Source organism: Phoenix dactylifera, chromosome 12, assembly GCF_051530095.1.
Source record: "Phoenix dactylifera cultivar Ajwa chromosome 12, Ajwa_hap1_PhDact_Kaust_v1.1, whole genome shotgun sequence".
NCBI lineage: Eukaryota > Viridiplantae > Streptophyta > Magnoliopsida > Arecales > Arecaceae > Phoenix > Phoenix dactylifera.
Genome location: NC_143201.1, coordinates 30,582,053 through 30,606,028, shown reverse-complemented (window position 1 = coordinate 30,606,028; position 23,976 = coordinate 30,582,053). Strand labels below are relative to the sequence as shown.

Genomic DNA, 23,976 nt, shown 5'->3' with positions numbered 1-23,976 from the left:
AAAATTCATATTTTATTCATGAATCTTATCTACCAATATATATTCAATTTGAGTGTCTGACAGATCCACCCTGGGCCCTGGGCCCCATGCAAGGAGAAAGGTACAAGAAGAAAATGCCAATTAACAGACAAAGCAGGGAAAGAAAAACACTGAGCTAAAGAATCAAATAAGAAATGATATTGATTATGCATGCATGTACATATGCGTGCACAATTATGCATGCATGTGTGCATTGCAAGTGTGCTCTCATACACACACCCCTAGGTGTAAAATGTATCAGGATATGCAAAATCATGAATGCAGTGCCATTAACTAAATTCAAGTTCTCGAGATGCCACCATAGCTCTTCACTGTTAAAGGTTAGAGTCAATTCCCACAGAGCTATTATCTAATTGTTGACAGAAATGGTCCACAGAATCACTCATCAATCAAATAAAACTGGAAAAGCTATCTGCTTCCACATTTTACTGGAAAATAGGGAAAACTAACAAACGGTACAATCCAGGCACATGCCTCAAATACAACACAAGGTAAAAGAAATTTACTGCAAGTCTCTAGGATTTTCTGAAGTAAAATTGTCGATTGACATATCCAGTTCAGAGGCAGAGGTATCATTGTAATTTCCAGTAAGCACTGCATAAAAGGAGACAATTATGCATTGAAATACATCTTGCTAACTAGTAATTTTAGCAGAACAATATATGCATTTGTGAGGTGTGGCCGATTCTTTCCATTGGAGATCTAAACTACAGCGGAAAGATGCTTCGTGAATTGTATTAAGAAAAATTCATATCAGTTCCGAGTCTTCCATCACTTTGTCAGCACCATCTCCTCATTCATGCAGTGCATGCTGCCTTGATTGCAACCTTGCTAGCTAGTCTACTATCACAAGTATAATCAGCTTGTGCTATCCTATCCACCCCTTCCATATTTACCTAACATCATCACTCAGTAGCCTATGGTCTCTCTATCTCTATTCCACCAAAACGACACTGATGCATTCTCCAAAGCACCAAGATAAAGAGAAAAAAGAGGTCTATTTAATCTTGACCACTGAACATCCACCTTAGCTGGCAAGGAGAAGATATCTTTCATCTACTCACATGCAATTCATCAACTGAGGTAGAATATGATCTTCGGTTAGCTGTCACTACTTACACCAATTTCCTCTCCTTAAGCATTTGGTGCAACCAACAGATTTACAACCTCAACATATTTTAGAGAATAACAAAAAACAAGAACTTAAACGAATTTATACAAAATGGTTCATATTAACATGCGCTGATGTCAACTTTTTCCCCAAAAAACCATAAGGCTAAAAGCAAGCAAGTATGAAGTTATTTTACAGCATTTTGCTCATTGGAATCTGTGTTAACACATAGTACAATGAGCTAAGACTCATTCATTCCTTGCACATAAGCAATTGCTGGATTTAGTTTTGCAAACAGAAGAAGAAATGTTCTTCAGTGGTTCCTGACATTATGATATGTTTCAGTATAAGTTATGATTATCTAATAGACCAAAAAACCTGCAAATTAAACAAGAAATAGTTTACTGTAAATTACCTGGTTTCTTTTGCTCGGTGAGGTATTCCCAGGGAAAATTTTTATATATGGATGTCTGCGCTCAAGATCAATCAGCTCCACGATCTCTGCATCCTACAAAAGAGAAATGCTTAATTCTATTAGCAGTCCAGATGTCTAAATTGTAAGTCCACCTTAGGAAATTACAATTGCAGATTTCACCTTGTAACATTGATGCCAAATGCTATTATTGCCAAGAGTTAAAGGATGGTCCCCATTAAAAATCTCATGCAGACTTAGCAGCCCATCAACATCCATTTCCTATCCTGCTTGCTCAGTGATGACGCTTCAGCCTCCTTTATCAAGAATTCTGACTGCCTAAATTTAAATTTTAAATTGATAAGATGATAGCAAAGAATCTGATTGCCCTTAGAATCCCAGAGATAGTAAAGCTAAACTCAGATTAGAATGGATTCTGAATAGGAAAGCAATGAAGTGAAAGAATTGGTGAGTTTCAAGTACATGCACGATTGACAAGCAGCACTTCTTTCAGTTCAGCATATCTTAACCTGCTGTTAGCCAGCTCTCCTTCCCATGCATCCATCTCAGCAGGTAGATAACCCAATAAGAGCTGATTCCCTCACAAAAATCGAAAGAAAGCTCAGTCAACAAAACATTAGATTCCATCAACTTTCCATGGCCACCGGTAGCATCTCTAGGTAATATTTATTTCGATTCTAGAAATATGTTGATAACAGCAGCGAGCTAAACAAACAGACATGGCAAACAATATTGCTTTTAAGTAGACATAAACACGAGTAAGTGACTCTGGCTTAGTTCGACAAGTAGCCGCCTGTTGACTCAGCCAAAAAATCCTTGTTTTCTGGCCAAAGTGCTTTACAGATGAGCGGTTACTAGTGAAGAAGGTTGAATAGAGAAGACTCAAGGGAGAATGATAGTAATCATTTCTGTATCGCGTTCTACACAGAATCATTGAGTTACATGAGTTTATATAGAGCTTAGGACAGTGAGGTATTTCCCAACGGATTCTGGTGAACTAACAGTTACAGCACCAGAATCCGTTGTAACTGTTGAAACGTTTCAGTTTGAAACGTTGTAACCGTGCTGGGCGAATACATGGTGGATGAGCTAATATCCCCCCTCAAGCTGAGTTCGGAGGTAGAACTCGAAGCTTGGTACAGAGGCGGAGATGCCTCTGAACAGGAAGAGCTTTGGTAAGTATGTCTGCCGGTTGATCCTCAGTGGAGATATGAGCAAGACGAATTTCCTTGGACTGAACTTTTTCCCTCACAAAGTGGTAGTCAACCTCAATATGCTTCGTGCGAGCATGGAAGACGGGATTCGTAGCTAGAGATAAGGCGGAGACATTGTCACAAAACAGTTCTGTGGATGTAGTGGCCGGATGTTGCAGCTCATGAAGAAGACGTCGGAGCCAGATGATTTCGGATGTGGTGATTGCCAAAGCCCGGTATTCAGCTTCAGTAGAAGACCGTGCAACAGTGGGTTGTTTCTTAGCGATCCATGAGATGAGATTTGAACCAAGAAATATGCAATAACCAGTGGTGGACCGCCGATCAGAGGAGTCCCCTGCCCAATCAGAGTCGCTGAATGCAGAGAGATCGAAAGAGCCGGGCGTGTAATGAAGGGAGTGATCTATTGACCCCTTGATATAACGGAGGATCCGTTTGAGCATTTGATAATGAACCTCAAGAGGGCAATGCATGAACTGGCAGATGTAGTTGACGGCAAAGGTAATATCTGGCCTAGTGATAGTGAGATATTGAAGTGAACCGGCCAAGCTACGGAAGAGCTCTGGGTTAGAAAATGGGGCAGAGACCACCGAAGAATGTTGCTTGGTTGATAAAGGAGTAGACACAGGTTTGCAGTCGGATAGACCAGCCTTCTGCAGAAGAGACTGAGCATACTTGGATTGATTGAGAGCAACTCCAGCATCCGAGTAGAGAGTTTGAATCCCCAGGAAGTAGGACAGAACTCCAAGATCTTTAATCTTGAATTGATTGCTTAGTTGAAGAAGAAGCTTGGTAATTGCAGTGCTGCTGTTTCCTGTTATAAGAATATCATCGACATATACGAGGACATAGACAGAGATGGAATCCTGATGCAATAAGAGAAGCGAAGGATCAGCTGTGCTGATTGTGAACCCAAGCTGAATCAGGAAGGATGTGAAGGTGGCAAACCACTGCCTGGGAGCTTGTTTGAGCCCGTAGAGAGCTTTCTTCAATTTGCAAACATGATTACTGTAAAGAGGATCAAGAAATCCTTTTGGTTGTTCCATGAATACAGTCTCATCTAGTTTCCCATGTAAAAAGGCATTAGACACATCAATTTGTCGAATGGGCCAGGAGAGTGTAGTTGCCAGTGCAATGAGAACTCGAATAGTTTGGAACTTGGCCACTGGACTAAATGTTTCAAAATAATCAATGCCATACTGCTGATGAAAACCTTGAGCAACAAGCCTAGCTTTATAGCGAGCAATGGAACCATCGGAGTGACGTTTGATTTTAAATGTCCATTTGCAGCCCAGAACTTGTTGATTCGAAGGCCTAGGAACATCAATTTGTCGAATGGGCCAGGAGAGTGTAGTTGCCAGTGCAATGAGAACTCGAATAGTTTGGAACTTGGCCACTGGACTAAATGTTTCAAAATAATCAATGCCATACTGCTGATGAAAACCTTGAGCAACAAGCCTAGCTTTATAGCGAGCAATGGAACCATCGGAGTGACGTTTGATTTTAAATGTCCATTTGCAGCCCAGAACTTGTTGATTCGAAGGCCTAGGAACCAGTTCCCAAGTCCCCTGCTCAAGAAGAGCATTGAACTCCTCGGACATAGCTGAGCGCCACTGAGGATTGGTATGAGCCAAAGTGAAGCTCGTAGGTTCTGAATCAGTGGAGTGACTGAGCAAGGAGAATATCTGTTTGGGTTTAAGAGAGCCTGTTTGAGATCTTGTAACCATGTGGTGTGTTGAAGCAGGCTGTTTTGAAGGAATAGAACCAGGAAGAGAGGGTGAGGATGTGACAGAGGTTGGTGTAAGAGAAGAGGACGCGGAGAGTGATGAAGAAGGACTGAAAGAGGTGGGTGGTGGTAAGACAATGGGTGGAGTAGTAGAAGAGGATGACTGAATATTTGATGAAGATGACAAAGATACAGGAACAAGAAGAGTGAAAGGTAGTGGGACAGTGGAAGAGGAAGAAATGGTAGCTTGCTGGAAAAACGGGAAGTGGGTCTCAGCAAACCGAACATGGCGAGAGATAAACAATCTGCCCGTTGTAGGAGAATAACACCTGTATGCTTTATGACGAGTGGAGTAGCCAAGAAAAACGCATGGAATGGATCTGGGAGAGAGTTTGGTGCGTGCGTAGGGCCGAAGCCAGGGAAAACAAAGACAGCCGAAGGTTTTAAGAATGCTATAGTCAGGGATTTTATGATACAGAATTTCGAAAGGGGACTTATGATGAAGTAATGGGGATGGAAGACGGTTGATGAGATAAACAGCTGTGAGCAGAGCATCTGTCCAGAATTTGTCAGGAACGGAAGACTGGATAAGAAGGCTGCGGACCACTTCAGAAATATGACGATGTTTCCTCTCAGCAGAGCCATTCTGCTCAGGGGTATGAGGAGAGGAAAATTGATGAATAATGCCAGAGGAGGAGCACAATGTGTGAAAGTTGTGGTTATTAAACTCACCACCACCATCAGACCGGAAGATCTTAATAGAGGTAGAAAATTGTTTCTCAACCAGATTTTTAAAATATACAAAGTGGTGAAATACATCTGATTTAGAGAGCATGGGATATACCCAGCTGAAGCGGGAGAAATCATCTAAGAATAAAACGTAATAACGGAACCCATTGACAGAGGGAATGGAACAAGGTCCCCATACATCCGAGTGAATAAGGTCCAAAGGATGTTTAGAGAGAATGCCGACGGAGTGAAACGAGAGTTTGTGACTCTTGGCCATACAGCAGGTGGGACACACGGCAGCGGGATTCCTGGAGCGTTGAACGGCGGAGTGTTTGGCAATATGAGAGATGACAGAGTCAGCCGGGTGACCCAGACGAGAATGCCATAGATTGATGGAAGAAGTGGTGGATAGAAGTGCTTTGGGTGGAACTGAAGGCTGAGAAGACTGCTGAGCAAAGGTGAATGGGATCGGATACAGTCCCTCAGTGCAGCGTCCTTGGAAGAGTGTCTGGTTGGTGTGTTTGTCCTTGATAATGCAACCAGTGGAATCAAAAATAAGAAGACAATTGTTATCCACAGCAAGTTTATGAACTGACAGCAAATTGTGGGAGATAGCGGGAACATGAAGAATTTGAGAAAGATGAAAGATGTGAGACGAGGTGGGAAGAATACCGGTGCCTGAGTGATGAATAGGAAGTGATTCTCCATTCCCAATTGAGACCTGCTCTGAGCCATGAAAAGATGCTGGATGATTGAGTTGTGAAGCATCTGCTGTTAAGTGAGTGGTGGCTCCACTATCGAGAATCCAATTACCAGAGGAAGGAGCTGCTGGGAATGGAGCAGTGAAGAGTGTCTGATGACCAGAAGATGTAGTCTTCCCATTGTAGTTGGTATCTAAGCGATACCAACAATGGATGGCAGAGTGTCCCCGTTTTCCACAAATCTGACATTCGATGATGGACCTGCCACTGTTGCCTCGTCCTGGAGAGATCCAGCCACCAGTTCTGGAAAATGATCTAGTTCGACCGCCACCTCTGAATGTTGAGACGAATTTGCCACTGCGACCTCGTCCTTGAACAGCAGTTAGAGCAAACGTGGAATCTGGAGATGGTTGATCTCTGTCCCTCGTGGATATGATAATCTCTTCACTACAGAGAAGTGCATAGAGTTCATCCAGGGAGATTGAGGAAGATCGAGTCCGAATAGCAGTTGCAAAGGAGTCATACGCAGATGGCAACCCATTGAGAACATAGAGGACAGCATCCTCTGAGTCAATCTGTGATCCTGCAGCAGTTAATGCATCAACTTTGGATCTAATTTCGTCAAGATATTGAGACATTGATAGATCTCTTTTCTTGATATTATGCAGCTCATTTTTGAGCTGGATGATGTGGGTTCTAGTAGCAGAGTTTAATCTGCAATCCAAGGCTGCCCAGATTTGATAGCAATGCTCTAGATTAATTACATATGGGAGAACAGAGGAGGAAATGATGGAGTTCAGTGCTGTGGCAAGAAATTGATCCGTGAAGAACCATGTTTCGGATACTGTTGACTCTAAGATACCAGATGTTCTGGTGGGTGTAGATGAGCCATCGAGGAAGCCGTAGTAACCACTGGCTTTGAAGATCCTGATGACTTGAGATCTCCATGTGAGGTAGTTGTCGGAGGTGAGCTGATTTGGTACTAAGGATCGTATCTGATTAAGCAAGAATTTGAGCTTTGGAGGGATAACTTGACCATCCTGAGATTGGAAGTCTTCAGCAGCTCCTGTGGCATGCACAGATCCGGGAGAGATCATGGGTAGATGAACTTCAAGGTCGATTGATTTCTCTGACATCCGTTGTTAGATGTCTTTCATACTGATATGGGAATAATAGAGAGAGCTCACAGGATCTTGAGCTCTGATACCATGAAGAAGGTTGAATAGAGAAGACTCAAGGGAGAATGATAGTAATCATTTCTGTATCGCGTTCTACACAGAATCATTGAGTTACATGAGTTTATATAGAGCTTAGGACAGTGAGGTATTTCCCAACGGATTCTGGTGAACTAACAGTTACAGCACCAGAATCCGTTGTAACTGTTGAAACGTTTCAGTTTGAAACGTTGTAACCGTGCTGGGCGAATACATGGTGGATGAGCTAATAACTAGGACACCTGAGTGGCAAATGTGTGGTAATACACGCTTGCAGAAAGAAAAAACTCGGCGCTATGCCTCCCAGTCATTTCCTTCCACATGAATAGGAGATGTAAAAGTTCTCAGAGAAGGAAATTCTTCGGTCTCAACTTATCTTGCTTCTGGGTTCCCATAAAAAAGAGAGGGAGACAGCACGTACCAGTTGAATGCTGATTTTAGTCATCTTCATAACACTAAGAGTCCTTTAAACAGAATACACGAACATTCATGTTTCTAGCATGATCCGATTTGGAACACTAAATTCGACCAACTTCAGCGTTATAAATACGGGAAGCCATTGAACCTACCTCAGAAAATTATCAAACGAATGAAGAATGTTATCAAACGAGAGAGAAACTTTTTTTTGCAGGATCTATCTATAGCGGAAAATAGAGGAAGGCATCCTTCCACGCTGTCGCACGCAACCGTCGTCCACGAAGATGACCACAACAAGCGATTTGTTGCAGCGCTTCCAAATTTATAACCTTCCAAGAAAGCTGCCAAGGAAATTTAAACTAAAGCTCCTAGGGATACAGTCATACAGATAGAAGGTAGAATATTTGGAAACCAAAGAAGAAAAACATCCATTCAATTTTTCTTTGAGAGACTATTGAAACGATTCCGATGATTAGAAGAAACAAACGAGAAAGCATCATCCTCGTAAAAGAAAACCTCAAAGCTGTTCCACTGGTTCCGACCCAAAATATGATAGAATCAAAACTTTACAAGAGTATTGCAACGGTTCCCAGAAACCAAAACGAGAGAAAACAACAAGATTCTGGGTTTTCTTTACAAAAGCACCAAAAAAAAAAGAAGATAGGATCAGAAAGCAAGAAAAACATGGAAAAGAAAAGGAAGAAAGAAAACATTTTTATTCTTTTAAGAAAAAGAAGACATTGGTTCCAAGAAATTGGGGGGAAAGAAAGGAAATAACTGCAACAGAAAAAAGGAATCATGCAAGAAATTGTTTATAATTCGGTAGTTGACCTCGAATTCCGACTCCGTCGTCGTCGTCGTCCTCGTCGTCGTGTCGCCGTCCGATATTTTCCTTCGCATAACCCTGCCCCTACCGGTTCTGCGGCGGATCATCGCTTCCGACGATTGCCGGTGGCGTTGGACGGCTGGCCCTCTGTCGGGCCGGACTGTGACGAGCTGCTCCTCGTCATGGCTGAGAGAAGATGGTTTTGGGTTTGATCCCATGGAGTTTCGGAAAAGGAAAATAGAAGAAGAGGAATCAGGAGCGCGCAACGAGAAATACAGAAGGGCATGTTTGCACGGTAGAAGCGGTAGACTAGCAGTAGCGCATCATTGATTTAAACTATTTTTGTATCAGTGGGCTGTGGGATTGTTAATAGTCAAGGTGGGTCAGGAACGGGCCACCGCCACAGGGCGGCGCACAGAGGGCAGCGGCCCAAAGAGATCGCTTGTTTCCAGATGCCCTACGAGCCTAGCAGGCCCAGTCTACTCGCCGGGAGCCTCTGGCCCATTTATACTTGCTTGATTCCAGTTTGAACTATTTATATGGTTCACCTGACTGAGAGAGGAAGGAGGGGGGCATGTTCTATGAATTTAGCTGGGTCAGATCATATATTGGCAATTATGGGACATGTTCTCCGAACTACTAGTGAAGTTCAACCTCTTTAATCGTCTTTGCTTGTTATAATTAGATCAGACAGTACATTCCATTGATTGGTTCATGGCTAGTTCTCTTGAGTTTGTTCTTTCAAGACAAGCCTATTATGCTAGCATTGGTTCATGTAGAATGTTCCCTTTTGATATCCATCACCGGATCATGAATCATATGACTGATGGACATATTTTCCTTCTACTTCTGTTTTGCTGGAAAAGTATGCATGTCGTTTGCCATTGCTAGGGCAGCAGAGGATTTTGTACTTCCTCCATTCTTATCGCATTCTCCCTCCTTTGCTAATTGCTGCTGTCCACGAGAGCCATAAATTGTTGTAGAGTGCAAAATCACAACCATGCATGCTGCCATCCGTCAGCCCTAAGATACACTAGCAAATTAATGGCGAGTAGCGACTAAGATGGAAAATAGAAAAGTGATCACCCGCTTGCCACCTTTACGCATAAGACATCATGGACGGAATTAAATCGTCATATATAATTCTCAAATTCTCTTAAAATAATGACGAAGACTTGATTGGGAAAGAAGGAGTCGCCGCAAACTAAAGGTTAAAAAGAGAAAGAAAGAGGAAAAAAAGATAGCAAAGGCTTGGTTAAAAGAGTTAGATAGCAAGCCATAATGCAAGTTTGAATGATTGTCCAGGTTTTTGGTGCAATGAAGCATGACCGAAGCTCATTTTCATAATGGCTTGCTGTGATCCCATCAATTAATATATTTTGCAAATATTTTTTGATGAATTTATTTGGCAAGCGCTCGCGATTGGAAGATGGCATGCAGCAGCAGGAATCAAGATGAAATGAAATGAAATAGATGGGACTGCAACTCTACTCTTCCATGTTTTAATAGCTTCCACCGACTCTTACCAAAACTAATGCTGTTATAGCGGGGTTTTTTTTTTCTTTCTATAATAGGTGTGGCCAGTTGGCTGAAAGGGATGAGAGTATTTTTGATGGGTGGAAAAAAAAGGACAGGATTTTACAATATTGGCAGTCATTGGTACACTCGGCGTGGAAAGATTTAACGCGTGAGACGATGGAGAGCGGGAAGGGGATTCGCTATAGCTGCTAGTTACCGGGCGGCCATTACAATGAAGCCGAGTTTCACATGGCATGGCATGGCATGGCATGGCCCAGCGAGAGAGATTTGGCGGAGCGAGTTATGGTTGCAGCACCAGACAAGTTATTAAAGGCCAACCAAACCTCCCAACGGTTCGGCCAGTCCTCTCACTCCCATCTTCTTGTGTGCAGCCAATGAGGTGATATCGCAGTAAATGGGATCATGTGCTGCCCGGCCCTTTTTCTCAGCGCTCGTCTTCTAAAGATATATGCGAACTCCCCGAGGTTTAATTTGGCTTGGTTGACCCATCGAAACGCTATTGCGTCCGTCCGGTTGGCCGCGCTCTCCGAAGGGGACGGATAATTTTTTTTTTTTTTGATAAAACAGCATTTCATATTACTTTTTAATGAGTACAACCAGCTACATCAGTAGAAAAGAAATAAAATAGAGCATTAGGAACATCAGCATTCCTAGTCTCTTTTGAGAGATTCACAAGAGAGATGATTTACCATTAGATGCTGCGCTCTCACGGCGCCCGCGCATCTACCATTGCCGGTGCTTTATGACCGGCTAGCTCCTCGCTTCTCCGGTCGTAAGTCGTCGCCCGGTGGACAAGGGAATTGATTAAGCTCGCACTTATTGTGCCGGCCGGAGAGCTGGTGATTAGAAATGGACGAAATCCCCAGGGTTTGACAAGTCTTCTGCTGGAGGCGGACCAAATTAATTAAAAGGTCCCCGCATCCGAGATTTGGGAGATATCTTTCGTTAGTGTGCCGTCCAATCAGTGAATTTATGTACCATCCAAAAGAGAAATGTATCTATCCGAAAAAAGAGAACTGCATGCATGCAGGTGCAAACGCGTTCGCTCTCTCTCTCTCACTCACTCTCTCTCTCTCTCTCTCTCTCTCTCTCTCTCTCACACACACACACACACACACACACACACACACTCGTAGGACTCTCGGAACCCTGTTTCGAAACTATGCAAAGTAGCTTTACGATGCAGCCACGTGTGTGTGTATATATATACATATATGTTTTTGCCATCCAACAGCAACAACAACGACAACAAAATGAAGTAGCATATCTACACATTGTTGAATTGAAATTTGCAAAAAATACAAAGAGAGAAGAATAACAACAAAGTCATAAAACAAAAACCCATCTTTCTATTAGGACCATGTAAAGATAATACATTACTCCTGTCGGGCATCTACTCCGTACGTACGTGCAGGAGAGGAAGTAGGCATGCTTATTACTTTTGTAAGAGACACAGACATGTATACATAGATCGTGACGTCCCAGAGATTGATAGAAGGCAATATTTAGAAACAACGACAGCTCAAGTTCGATGAACATTGGCAGAGTAGTTTGCTCTAAAATACCAAGATAAGATGCTCTACAGGCTATCAAAACGTCCCGAGAATTTTAATCTGGATAGCGTGATTTGAATTCATGGTTTCTGCTAGGCCAGGTGACGAACTAGATACCCTTTTCGAAAAAGCGTCTGCACACCACCTTTCTTGATACATTAATTCCTTCGTCAGGAACGACAGTTTTCTACAAGTATGATATCGTCATACGATTGCATACGAGAGGAACGGGTTCACCTCACGGGCGGTGAATTTTCTGTCTTCCACTGAGCGGAGTTTATTGGCCTCCGGCTAAAGTTTAATGGTCTAGGGATCCAAGAGGAAGAAGAGGCGACTCACCAACGTCCAAACGTCAGTCATCCAGCGACCCCTAAACCTCAGCTTGCATTCTTGCCACTTTGCTCATGACACGATCAAGTTACCCACTGGATTGATTCACAAACCCAAAATCCATCCTTCACAGCATCCCATATGTAGATTATTGGAGAGACCTGGATTTTTTATTCGCAATTCTTAACAGCCCTGGCCCTGCTCGGCATGGCAAAATGCCTGTCCGAGCCACTAGAAGCTATGGTTCCCAGCAAATTTACCAGACATTTCCTGCCAACCGTCAGAATCAACCTATCTTACCGATGATACTTGAGCATGCATTTCTCTCTACGGTCAAAACTATTCCTGTACAAAATAGCTCTGCGTTAAAAGCTGAGTGCAGAGGGGGGGCACGGCCTTAGGGTGAGCTCGTTGACAGTGGTACTAGGATTCTATTCCTAATTTATTTTTGTTTTTTATTTCAATACTAGCCGAAATAATTTGCATTTTAGCACTGCTTCACTTTAGTTACAGCAAGTGTTAAGCTTAATATATTTGAGTTTGTTTTTATATTGGAGTGAGATAGTGAGATTTTTATTTTGTAGTGGGAGAGAAATTGTGATTTTATAAATAGAGGGGGAGTTAAGAGTCTAAAGAGGGTTTGGTGAGGCAACTTTTGTGGTAAAGGAGAGAATTTTTTTGTGAATGTGATGTGAGAGGATGCCAAACTCACTGTTTTAGCTTTTGATTTTATAAAATAAAATAATTTATTTATTTATTTATTTTACTATGTTTTTATTTTCGTAATTTTTTAAAAAATATTTTTTTGTATTTGGTTCTTGTTCTAGATTCTGAATTAATGCGACGGATCTACTTCAAAAAGCATGCCATTCTTTCTTGCCTATCCTGGGACGGATCCGACATACGTGCCACTCGTGAGGGCGGAGGAAGGGCTAGGGACCGACAACGCGCGCAAGACTGCATGCATGTCCTCGTTAGCCTTGGACCCGACTGACCATCCTCGTGTGGTTGCATGGTGGAGGCCGCAGAAGGATCGGGATTCTCATGGATTTGGCTCATTCCGACGTCCGGTATCCCTCCAAGTCAGCAACCATGTACTTTTGCTCAGATCTGCCTGCATTTACTTGTGCGTACAAGTTACCCCTCGAAAGGCCATAATTTTGCTCCAATGATTTGTACCATTAAGCAAACACGTGCCTGCTATTACTTCGGCATGTGTCACCAGCAAAACTCGCAACTTCTCTCTCTTTTTTTTCTTTCCTTTTCCTGCTGGGTACATCTCTATCCCTCTTTTTTGTTTGGTAGGGATCTATAACTCTCCTGACCAGAAAGAGGAAAAAGAAAAAGAAGAAGGCTTTCTCCTACCCCAGTCTAGGGTCACCATTTACCATGGCAGTAGCTCACAGTATCAGAGAAATCAAGGCTCCCATTATTGTTCCTCCAAGGGTGTAGGTGGCCGGGTTTATTACCAGTGTACTATGGTGGTTACGGTTGGCCACGCTTCACCGACACCTCACCCCGCAGCTTACGCCCGCACCCCTGCACATTCTCTATCACATCCGCTCTCCTGCTGCGTACTTTATATTCGCTGGAACCAAGGCGCTATCTTTACTTCTCTTCTTTCTGACCCTCTGGCCTCTCTGTCCGGCTACCAGAGGTGCTTTTCCTGCAACATGGTACAGTCGAAGAAGTTCAGAGGAGTCAGGCAGCGCCACTGGGGCTCCTGGGTCTCCGAGATACGCCACCCGCTCCTGTAAGTACTCTCAACCGCGCTTGTTGCATTTTTGAGCCGCCACGAGCCACTACGCTCCCGGTGCCCATAAAAAAAACGAAAAAAAAGAGCATACCTTTCCTTTTCTGTCTGTGTCTGGCGTGCAGGAAGAGAAGGGTGTGGCTTGGAACGTTCGAGACGGCCGAGGAGGCCGCGCGGGCCTACGACGAGGCTGCAGTGCTGATGAGCGGCCGCAATGCGAAGACCAACTTTCCGGTTTCCAAAACCCCGGCCAGGGATGCCGGGCCAAACGAGAACGGTCGCACCACCTCCACAGGCTTGTCGGAGGTCCTCAGTGCAAAGCTCCGCCGGTGCTGCAAGACGCCATCGCCGTCCCTCACCTGCCTCCGGCTCGACACCGAGAAGTCCCACATCGGGGTGTGGCAGAAGCGGGCCGGCGCCCGTGCCGACTCCAACTGGGTCATGACCGTGAAGCTCGGCAAGGCGGAGCAGCAGGAGTCGGGGAGCAACGCCGAGGGGGAGGTGGCGCCGCCCACGCCAGCGGTGGAGGGGACGTCGCAGGGGATGGACGAAGAGGACAGGATCGCATTGCAGATGATAGAGGAGCTCCTCAACAGGAGCAACTGCCCAGCGTCACCTTCACATGGAGCGTTACAAAGTGAAGGCAGCTTTCTCCTGTAGTCCCCATCACAGCTGACGGATTTGGCAGGCTTCGTTGGTTGGTTGGTTGGTTGGTTGGTTGGTTGGCGCGGTGCTTCTGAATTAGGTTTTGTATATTGAAACCTATATTCTGCGCGCATGCATGTCGATAGCCGATAATATATATGTAGCTCATCGATCTTTCTGTGTTTGCAACTTATAGCAGCCTCCCCTGATCAACACGTGAAAGCTTGTCGTGTATCTCGCTGTAAGCGCCCACTCGAAAAGGAAATAAAGAGCTAATTAAGATATATATTCTAAGCTTTGTTTTGCTCCCCCCCTGCTCGCAACTATCCCATCATACATCAGGCTGTGGATAGATAGATAGAGTAGACCTTCTCGATCGCTTTATAACTCACCTTTGATTGGATCCGCTTCTGCCAGGGAACTTTCACATAATGGACATAAGAGAATCGTCTTCTGACTCATACGTGTCCAGCAACTTATGCTCGGGGGTCAATTCCAGTGGGTCTCAGCTGAAAGTGAGCGTTCCCGGAGCTGGCGGTCTCGGTGCTGCCTCCTCCGTGGCAGAAGCGATCGAATTGATTACTATTTCATTTTCTGTTCCTAGGTTTCACCAGCTGAAAAGAATGCATGCGGAGGTATATGAAATTTGACGATCTCATCTCATCCCCCGGCCCTAACAAACTGATGAGCATCTACAAATCTGCCTTCGGTAGACTTCGGATCGGAAAAAGGGAAAAGAACACATTCTGCCCCTAATAAGCGGAACAGTACTTGGAACCAATGGAAGAAAGGAAAAGAAAGAAAAGGAGCAACATCATTGCTATAACCAATGATGAAACCCGCATCGACAGCAGAAAGGCCCCGCTCGCGTAATGATGGGTAGATGGAGCATTCAAACAAGCTATCCTGGAAATTCCAGTGTGGGGCGCCGGGCCGTAGCCAAGCGCTGAAAAATATACGCTGTTTTTGGGGCAACACGGCACACACGGTAAATGGGGCACTTTCGTAAAAAATAATTCCTAAGCGCATGTACGGCACCGGCTGCACCTTTCCGTTGGAACTACTACGTAAAAATTTCGTGGCTCCCAAACTTTCTTCTACTAGAATATATCAAAAAAAAAAAAAAAAAAAATCAGCACCCTTCCGAATAGTTGATGACAGCTTGCAATGAGACGTGGTTCAATGTTGGAGACAAGATAATCCACCACTCTAGCTAGGAATTGATGGTTCGAATCTCTTCGTTCATGACATCCCATAAGCATCGTTTACTGATGTGGCCTAAAATCGTTCTATTTCTCATAGGCCGACACATGGAACGGCAGAGTGTAAATTTCAGACTCCAAGTCTCAAGTATCCAACCCTTGTGGGACGACTCTATATATATAAAAAGGAGCCTAGATTATCAAGTTTGCACATCAGTTTATTCTATTTTACTTTTTTTCCCTAATTTGCCGATTTTCAAAGCCTTGCCTAACTTAAGCATTGATAGCCTCTCGGTCCCGCAGCTCCAACAACCTCTTTTGCTCCCTTTGTGTGTGTGTAGATATGCATCTTTCCATGGTTGATCGATACTCCATCATCTACAATAGGCTGAGCAATGGTTTTGATGCAACATATACAATAACAAAAACTCGACATAATAAATCATATAAGGAAAAATATTTGACCAACCAACCGCAAATTTTCAGATGTTCATGCAAGTTATAGACTTTTCTTGCTTGCATAAAGTGAGGTGACCTTCTCCTAACATGATGTGATATTTGAGATTAGCAAGCATTAGTGGCCAACATTAGATCAAATAATTGGCCTTTTTAGGTGTTCTGAGAACCGTTCTAATTGGACCTAATAGCAACCAAAGTTCGCAGACTGTTTGCTGACTTTGGTTGAACTAAAATTGAAAGATGTTGCTGACTTCCATTTAAATTTAGAAAAAAAAATAGGGAATAGAGGAGAGCAATCGCAATACTCCACCTCAGCCTTAACCGAGGAGATAAAGCCATGGCCGGTGCAGAACAACCGAAGGCCAGTACGAATAAGCTAATCCTCGAAACTGTCAATGTTATCACCTCTCTCTGATCCCTCTACTTAATCTCTTCTCCCTTAGCTGATCGAACCACCACTGAGCCCTAGAGCCTTCCTCTCTCTTTCTTCCTCCTCTTCGATAGCCACCATGCCACCATGATCGAGCACCACCACCTAGCTACACTCCGATTTTCTCTCTCAACCCTTCCTTTCTATTTTTTTCTATTCCAAATTGCACCCATTTTCTCTATCGAAAGCTGCCACTTCGGTCAAGATCCGCCTCCTTCACCAGTCCCGGTAAGCATCCCTGACTCCATCATGATCTCTTTGGCTGAGAAAGCTACCGCAAAGGCAGTGAGGGGTGCTTTCCCTTTCTCTTCTCACCATCCTATTTCTTCTATGCAAGCGGCCAGAGCACTACAATACACTAGAGGCCGCAGCCACCTCACCACGAGCCTACACTACCCTGACCCTCCCTACTCCTCATTTCACCCTCTCTTTGAGGGTCTTCGACAAGTAGACCGAGAACCCAAGCTTTGTTTTACCTATTTTTACACTATTCTGCTTGACCATTTTCATCTATTTTTTGCCCATGCAGCGGGCCACCGTCGCCATTGCATGCTGCTGGACCACTGGCCATGCTTACTACGCCTCGTCGGACTGCCTTCACCCCCTAGCCTCTCTTCTTTCCTCTCTTCCTCCTTCCCGTCCATCATCATCTTTATGTTTCCTTTTTGCTTTTCTTTTTTCCATTCTCATGATTTTTTTCTCTCCACTTTCTTCTTTCAAGGTGACCCACAAACCGGCGATGAATTCAACTCTTATTTTCTCTCCCTTCCCCTCTCTCTATCACCAACTAATCAGACTGAAACCTCTGATTGATCCCAGGCTGAGTTTTTCTCTCTTCACTCTATTCTCCTTTTATCTCTCATCTTTTTTTTTTTTTTTTGATTGAGGGCCACAATGTTTGTTATTTTAATCAGAGCCTTCAACTCTAGAGAAGCATCAGATCTAAGGATTGAGCCTAGCATCTAAGGTAACGTTATAAATCCTATTTTGGCATGTTCTTCTAAAATGAAAATCCCTAGTTAATAGAATTTAAAACTAGGAATTGATGGGATATGGAGCTTCAGAGGGGTATCATGAATTTAGTGATAAGTAGGATCAAGGAAGAAGGCCTAATAAGTTAACAAATTTCTTATATGCCATGATTAGTTTTACTAGAAGAATTTTTGGATCTGGTTGGGGATGATCGCTGGCACATGCTAATGGATAATATATTATGTATTCAGATACTAGTCTCTTTCAAACTTTGTCATGGGGTCGATCGTGGCCATAGTCACCAAAGGTTGAGAGAGAGTTTATGACTTATCGATATTGATTTGGAGAAAACATTGATCAAAAGCATGGCATATTTTCAAAAAAGTATATATGTTGATAAATGCATATAAAAAATACTCTATATCTAGAAATTGTCAAGTTGTTTATATTTAGAAAAGTTGCATATCATGCTTGATCCAACTAAAAGTATTGGTAAATTACTGATCCTATAAAGCCTAATATCTCTTTTTTATTTTTTTCCTAGATGCAGAGAAATATATGCGACTAGGGCTGGTTGAGCAGAAAAGATTTGAAACTTAGATGATTGGTTGTCGGTCTTTTTGAATAAATAATTTGAGAAAAGTATTTGTATGAACATTTTTTATTATCCAATTAAGATCGTAAGACTATAATTATTTGCTTAATTATGTTAGAATTCTAATTGTGATGATTGATTGTTGTTCCTTTTGAATAAATAATCTGATAAGGTCTGTGTACGAACTTTTCTTATTATCAGATATTGTAAGACTGTCATTTGCTTAATTATGTTAGAATTCTAATTACTGCTTAATACCATTGCATGAGTATTTGGATGATATATGAAAATGAAAAAAGTAAGCTTTGCATATCCTATGGGATTAAAACCTGTATGGATGATGTGCAGCCATCTGTCACGTGCTTGGCTCATGCTATCGGAGCGGGGTATGACAGGTGTAATGTTAGCAGGCTTTTAATCACAGAATGATGATGTTGGACCATTAGTTGAATAATTACAACTGCTGAAATAATCCAGATATTTTAGGAAATAGTGCACTTTTAGTAGGAACCTCGATTGTTCATGTAGCAGCTATCAGAGGCATCGAAAAGTTCCTGCTGTCAATCTCTCTCTCTCTCTCTCTCTCTCTCTCTCTTTGTGGGTTGGGGGTTGGGGGGTCACACAATGTTCGTGCTTGATCAGCAATGTACCTATGACGCCCTACTAGTTGAGCTGCTGCACCACAAAGAAGCGAATGGTTCGGTGATCTTTTTAAAGGAAACAAAGGAACGGTAGAACAATACATGCACTTGCCTCTAGATAGAATCTACCTATTAAAATTTACAAGGCAAGTAACAAGGTAAGAATTGCTTCCTTAGTAATGGGTGGTTGAAAGTACTGCTACTGGAGAGGAACCAAGAGCTATGCAGAAAGAGCATATATCATCCCAGTTAGAAGGCTTGGCCTTGTTTGTTTCCGAAAGCTATAGTCTGAGGAATTAAAGGGTGAGAGGCCCCCCAAATGCAACAGTTCCCAACACCAAGGGGATATAAATCAGCTGCAGGGATTCGCTGCAAGATTACAGAAGCTGGAATGAATTGAGTAGGGACTGCAACAGCAGTTGCTGGATCATAAATGTGCCATCTCATCGAGAGATTAAAAGCATGCAACTCCCAACTAGAGCTGATGTCCTTGTCATTGCCTCGAAGTGTCGGGAGCAAAACGAGCGATTACCGTCATAACTAGTGAAAGCTGGCAATCCGACAAAGGCACCGTAAAATATCATAGCTTGGGGAACGGGAGGGATGCCCGTGGTGCGTATATTTTGTCCTTTCAAGAGAAGGATGCATCAGGGCTCCCCCTTCCGAGCCATGCACGTCCCGATCTCAATAAAAACGCTCTAAAGATGTTTGTTGTAAAGGGATATACGTATTCGTAACCTAGCTCCGGTAGAACTACCTCCCTAATTAAGGCTTCGGAAAGTGCTGGCTTTTGGCGCGAATGCCATGCGCTGCCGGATGCATGCAGTCGTTAACTTAGTAGAGAACAACCACGCCGTGAAAGCGGGCGTCGGATGCCTCCACTCCACCGGATGCTTGGGCCCCACGCTCCGCAGAGTTTGAGCCCTTGGAAATAGACGTCCCTGATGTACCAAAAAAAAAAAGAAGAAGAAGAGGCAGACGTCCCTGTCCGGTCAATTCCGTCATCTTCCGCCGCTTCAGACCATAATAAAGATGCACGCTTTTGCGACACAACGCCTCTGGATGTTAGCAACGTCTCTGCTCATGTGCAGATCGAGGAGGTACGTGTTGACGCAAGCAAGGCCGAAGAGGTAGAAGCCAATTTTCAGCGCGCAATGGAAGGGCTTCATGCAAACCTCGAGGAGTTTCATGCAATCATTGGGAATGGATGGATGGATGGAAAGAGGAGCAGCAAGGCGAACTTGATCTCCGATGGCTGATAACAGCATGAAGATGGATTACCAAGCATTTAGAAGGAAGCCCTCTGCAAGGTGGGGTTTCCCATCTCCCCTTCTCTCGAATGAAAAAAAAAAAAAAGTATTCGAGGAGGAAAGGAAAATGTCTGAATCTGCTCGGCCATGGCGATCGAGAGCCTAACCACGAACCGGTTTGCAATCCAAAAGAATGGATCGATGCTCTTGGAAGTTTAATTTAAGAGGCCAACAGTCGCACACAAGAAGCTGGAACCTATTGAATAGAACTTCCGAGTCAGATGACCGTTCCATTTTGCAGTTGTACTCCTCCCGTTGCAGATAGATTAAGCTTCTGAATGTTTTGATCTCCACATAGGAAGTCTCTCTTTCCACGGAATAGATAGTCGTGCGTAAATGTAACGAGAAGTACAGCTCAGAGGTGACGTACCAGCTTACAGACGTACGTAATGATGGAGGGCAGCTGCGATTAAAACCTAACAAGTATCAGAATCTGCAGCAAGCGTCAGAATCTAGCTAGCCAACAAGTGCTGGTAGGAGGTCAAGTCAGCAGAGGTTAAGATCAAAGAGCTGAAGTAATCGGAAGCAGACGAAAGAACCTATATATTGATTTCCTCCTCACCTAACGCTTCCTATTTGAAGATTCCAGCGTCTATGAGAACAGTAACTTAATGGATTAACTGGATGTTGGGGCACAAGCATGGAAAACATCCAAGGCTATTTAGAATAACAGACACTCGCCCAGGCTCATAAACGGGAACGGCTCACCGTGCGCCACCATCGCTAATAACTTCGACATATTCAGCTTTTCATGTAGCAGAGTCGGAAAGTTCATATTACATAAAGAAGTTTCTTATTCTCTCTTCTTGACGATAAAATAGTTTACTTCCCTTTATCTTTTAAGACTTCAAAATACGCACACGACATCAGTGCTCGGAAGGAAGACGGATGGAAGGCACTGCAATGCCCCTGCAAACAGCCACTTAATTGCCATTCATGTGTGGACTGATCAAGCACACCTACCGTACGAAAATTATCCTAAACTACACTGCAGATGAAAGAGTTTTAACAATTGTGAAACTGTGCAATATATGTAATTCAAGCATTTTAATTTATGTGCATGTTACATATGAAAGCTGACATATTTTACTGTTACCTCCAAAATATTAAATTATCATATGATTGAAACCGAGTTAACAATTAATTAGACCTGTAGTTCCATAGTATATAGGATGCACAATGTCCAAGCCCAACATGATAGCCATAGAGATGGTGCAAGGCGTTGCAACTCTTTCTCGGCACACATTTCTAGGAACCTGAAAGAACAAGGATGGAAGCCGGTTTGGATGACTAGCAATAACAAAGCATACAGAATTTACAGGAATGAGTACTGAGGAGTAAGTTCACAATGCCGTTTCAAAATAGTCAGGATGTGGTTTGTTTGATTTGGTTTTTACAGCTTTACTCATTTAGATCAAGATCATGATGGGTCATAACATATCTGAATTTTGCAAAATGACTGTTTGGAAGATTTAAGATATTCTGCAGATGCTTTCTGTAAGGAATGCGAACCTGCAAGTAGGAAAACCGGTCTCTACCAATACCTCTGTGTAAAGTAGACCCTCTATCTGGATTCCGGGCGCAACATTTGACTATTAAGCTCTACAGTAATGTCATGTTATAGACTTGTCGTGTTTTGATTCGATTCTTCCAATAAAGTGCCATTTTCAAGATGTCTGTGTGTATTTCTGGGAGACAGAGGGGGTGGGTGGGAATTTCTCGCCACCAGGGCAATTTTCCATTTGATTTATAGAAGGTTCAGGAAGAATGAGGAACATATATCCGGTAGATCAATGTGCCACTATCATACAGACTTAAAGAGAGCGCAGCAAAAAACCAGCTCGAAACTTGTCCTCTGGCACGGGACTGCTACAGCCCCTGCTTAGGTGCTAGGAACCAAGGACAGGATCTCATCTCATGGCTATTGCTTCTGAACTCACAATATGAACTTAGAATTTCTAGGAACCGCTCTATCAACTCTTATGATGCATTCTGAAGTTCATCTAACTAGCTAAACAGAAATCTCTTCCTTCTAGATGTTAAAGTTTGCTTTTGTTACCTGACATATTAGTATTGCTGTATGAGTTATTTAATCTTGAAGACACTGATTTTGTCACTTTTACAAATCAAGAACAAATGCACTTGCAGGTGCATGTTAAAGCGAAAGGGCCATATACAAGCAAGTAGTTAATTTTTGCATATTACCACCAGAAAAAGATTAAAAAAATAGTTCATGTACAGTTATCAGCCTGAATTATTTTGTCCACGATTAGTTCAATTGATTACAACTAGTGGCCATTATGCATTGATTATTAACCAACACATGCTGAGACCTAAAACACTAGTCCTTGGTCAATTTGTCTCCACAGGAAATCTTTCTGCACTCTATTAAAAAAGGAACCCCATATTAGTTTCGCTGGTGCATGGCGAATCTTGTTTTGTAGTATAAATGGATTTACCAATGCTTCCTGAGTACATGAGCATGAACATAACTGAATTTGCAACGAGTAGCAAAACTCTAAAGTAGAATCACTGGAAGAACCATTACTTCTACCAACAGCACAAGCAATATCACAGAAGTATAAGATAAAAGCAAATCATTTCAAGCTGGAAAATGAATTTAACATAATGATAACATGTTAAAAAATTAAAATAAAATGTCAGTGATCCAATGCATATCGATTATGAAAATAACTCATAGAACCTCGTAAGCTTAGAAATCCAAAAGATATTGGAGATGCGGAAATGTTACCATTTTAAGAAGTGTTTCATCCACTGGCTATACCGAACAATGGCAGCATTAACTGGATGAAATGGTGAAGACAGTTCATAGACTTACATTTCAATTGAAGCTGGAATTGAGTCATTGTATCATCATGTCATCTTAGGAGTTAGCATATCACAACTTCTAACATAGACCAGTTAATCAACTGCTTATAATGCAAAGCCAGTATACAGGCACTGCACTCCTGCATACCTTTTTAATAAAATGCATATTTTTATAATCATCTTTTAGCTGATAAAACAACAGACACCACAAACTCAACAACACAAAAAGTTCTCCAAGGAGCACAGAGCATGCATTTGTATTGTGGGATTGATAAAACATGCCTAGTGTTATACCTCACTCAAGCTGCCTGAGACATCTGAAGGGCAGTCTACAACAAGTATGATTAGAACAGCAAATGCAAGAAACCACAATGTACAGCCCTAACCACATCTCATCTAGACCTCAAAGATGATAGCAGAAAAGTGATACACCTCACAAAGCTTCATTGAACCAATGAAGCTGCAATGTGGTGGAGATGTCTGGACATGAAACTCTATCCTTTTGGCACTGATAGAATGGAAAACAAGTTCCAAATAAAGCTAGCCCATGGGAATATCTGGTTTCCAACGAGGCTGTGGAGCAAAAACAGTATTGGAGACCAAGTACACTATTTCTTTGGAACAATTATTGAAAAAAAAACTCTGTACTTTTAGAAACCTCAATTGTATCTGGTTATGATTAAGAAGATTCAAGGGAAAACAGTGCCAAGGGTATAGATTGTAAGATAGAAGGTGACCAATCTTCTGGCAAGACTTGCTGCAAAATGTGAGAGGAACCATGATTACTTATACAACCTTTGATCAAACGTAGCCTCTAACCCACATTTATTGACCTACTAAGGAAGATAAAGGCTGAACTTTTACATACTAATCAGGCATGATTTGAGGTTTTTTATTTCTTAATAATGAAAACAGAAGCAGAAGCTTGCAGCCAAAGACTTCAGGATATCAATCTGTCTCATTTTCTCAGATGACCAAAAATAAAATGAGCCATCGGAATGTGATATGCTAGTAGGATTTATAAAGACTTAAAGAAATAAGAATATAGGAACTACATATACATAATTGCCTAAAGATGCATGTATGTATCCACAGACATGCCATTTTTTCCTCCCTTATGTTACTCATGATTACTGGAAACAATATTCAGAGTCAAAACGAAGTTATTCCATCACACACACCTTACTCTGAGCAAGTGTTTAGGAGTCTGAAAAGATGCTTCATCACTTTCTAATTATGCCATACATAAGTTGTAGTACCCCACAAAAATAAACAGGAGGCCTCCTCATCCTTCACTCCCTTCACACCTTC

At 42.6% G+C, this 23,976-nt stretch overlaps 1 protein-coding gene across 1 annotated transcript; it reads left to right on the top strand.

Annotated features, from left to right (window-relative positions):
* The first annotated feature begins 13,357 nt into the window (after positions 1-13,357).
* LOC103717834 (ethylene-responsive transcription factor WIN1-like) lies at positions 13,358-14,513 on the top strand. Its single transcript, XM_008806370.5, has 2 exons — positions 13,358-13,582; positions 13,708-14,513. Exons 1-2 carry the CDS (start codon positions 13,503-13,505, stop codon positions 14,240-14,242), a joined length of 615 nt encoding a protein of 204 aa, XP_008804592.1. The 5' UTR covers positions 13,358-13,502; the 3' UTR covers positions 14,243-14,513.
* Positions 14,514-23,976: the final 9,463 nt, after the last annotated feature.

What these genes read in the sequence shown, in the direction of transcription:
- LOC103717834 (XM_008806370.5), top strand. Translation starts at nt 13,503, where the DNA reads ATGGTACAGTCGAAGAAGTTCAGAGGAGTCAGGCAGCGCCACTGGGGC. An exon ending in GAGATACGCCACCCGCTCCT is followed by an intron (nt 13,583 to 13,707) that starts GTAAGTACTCTC and finishes TCTGGCGTGCAG; the next exon opens with GAAGAGAAGGGTGTGGCTTG.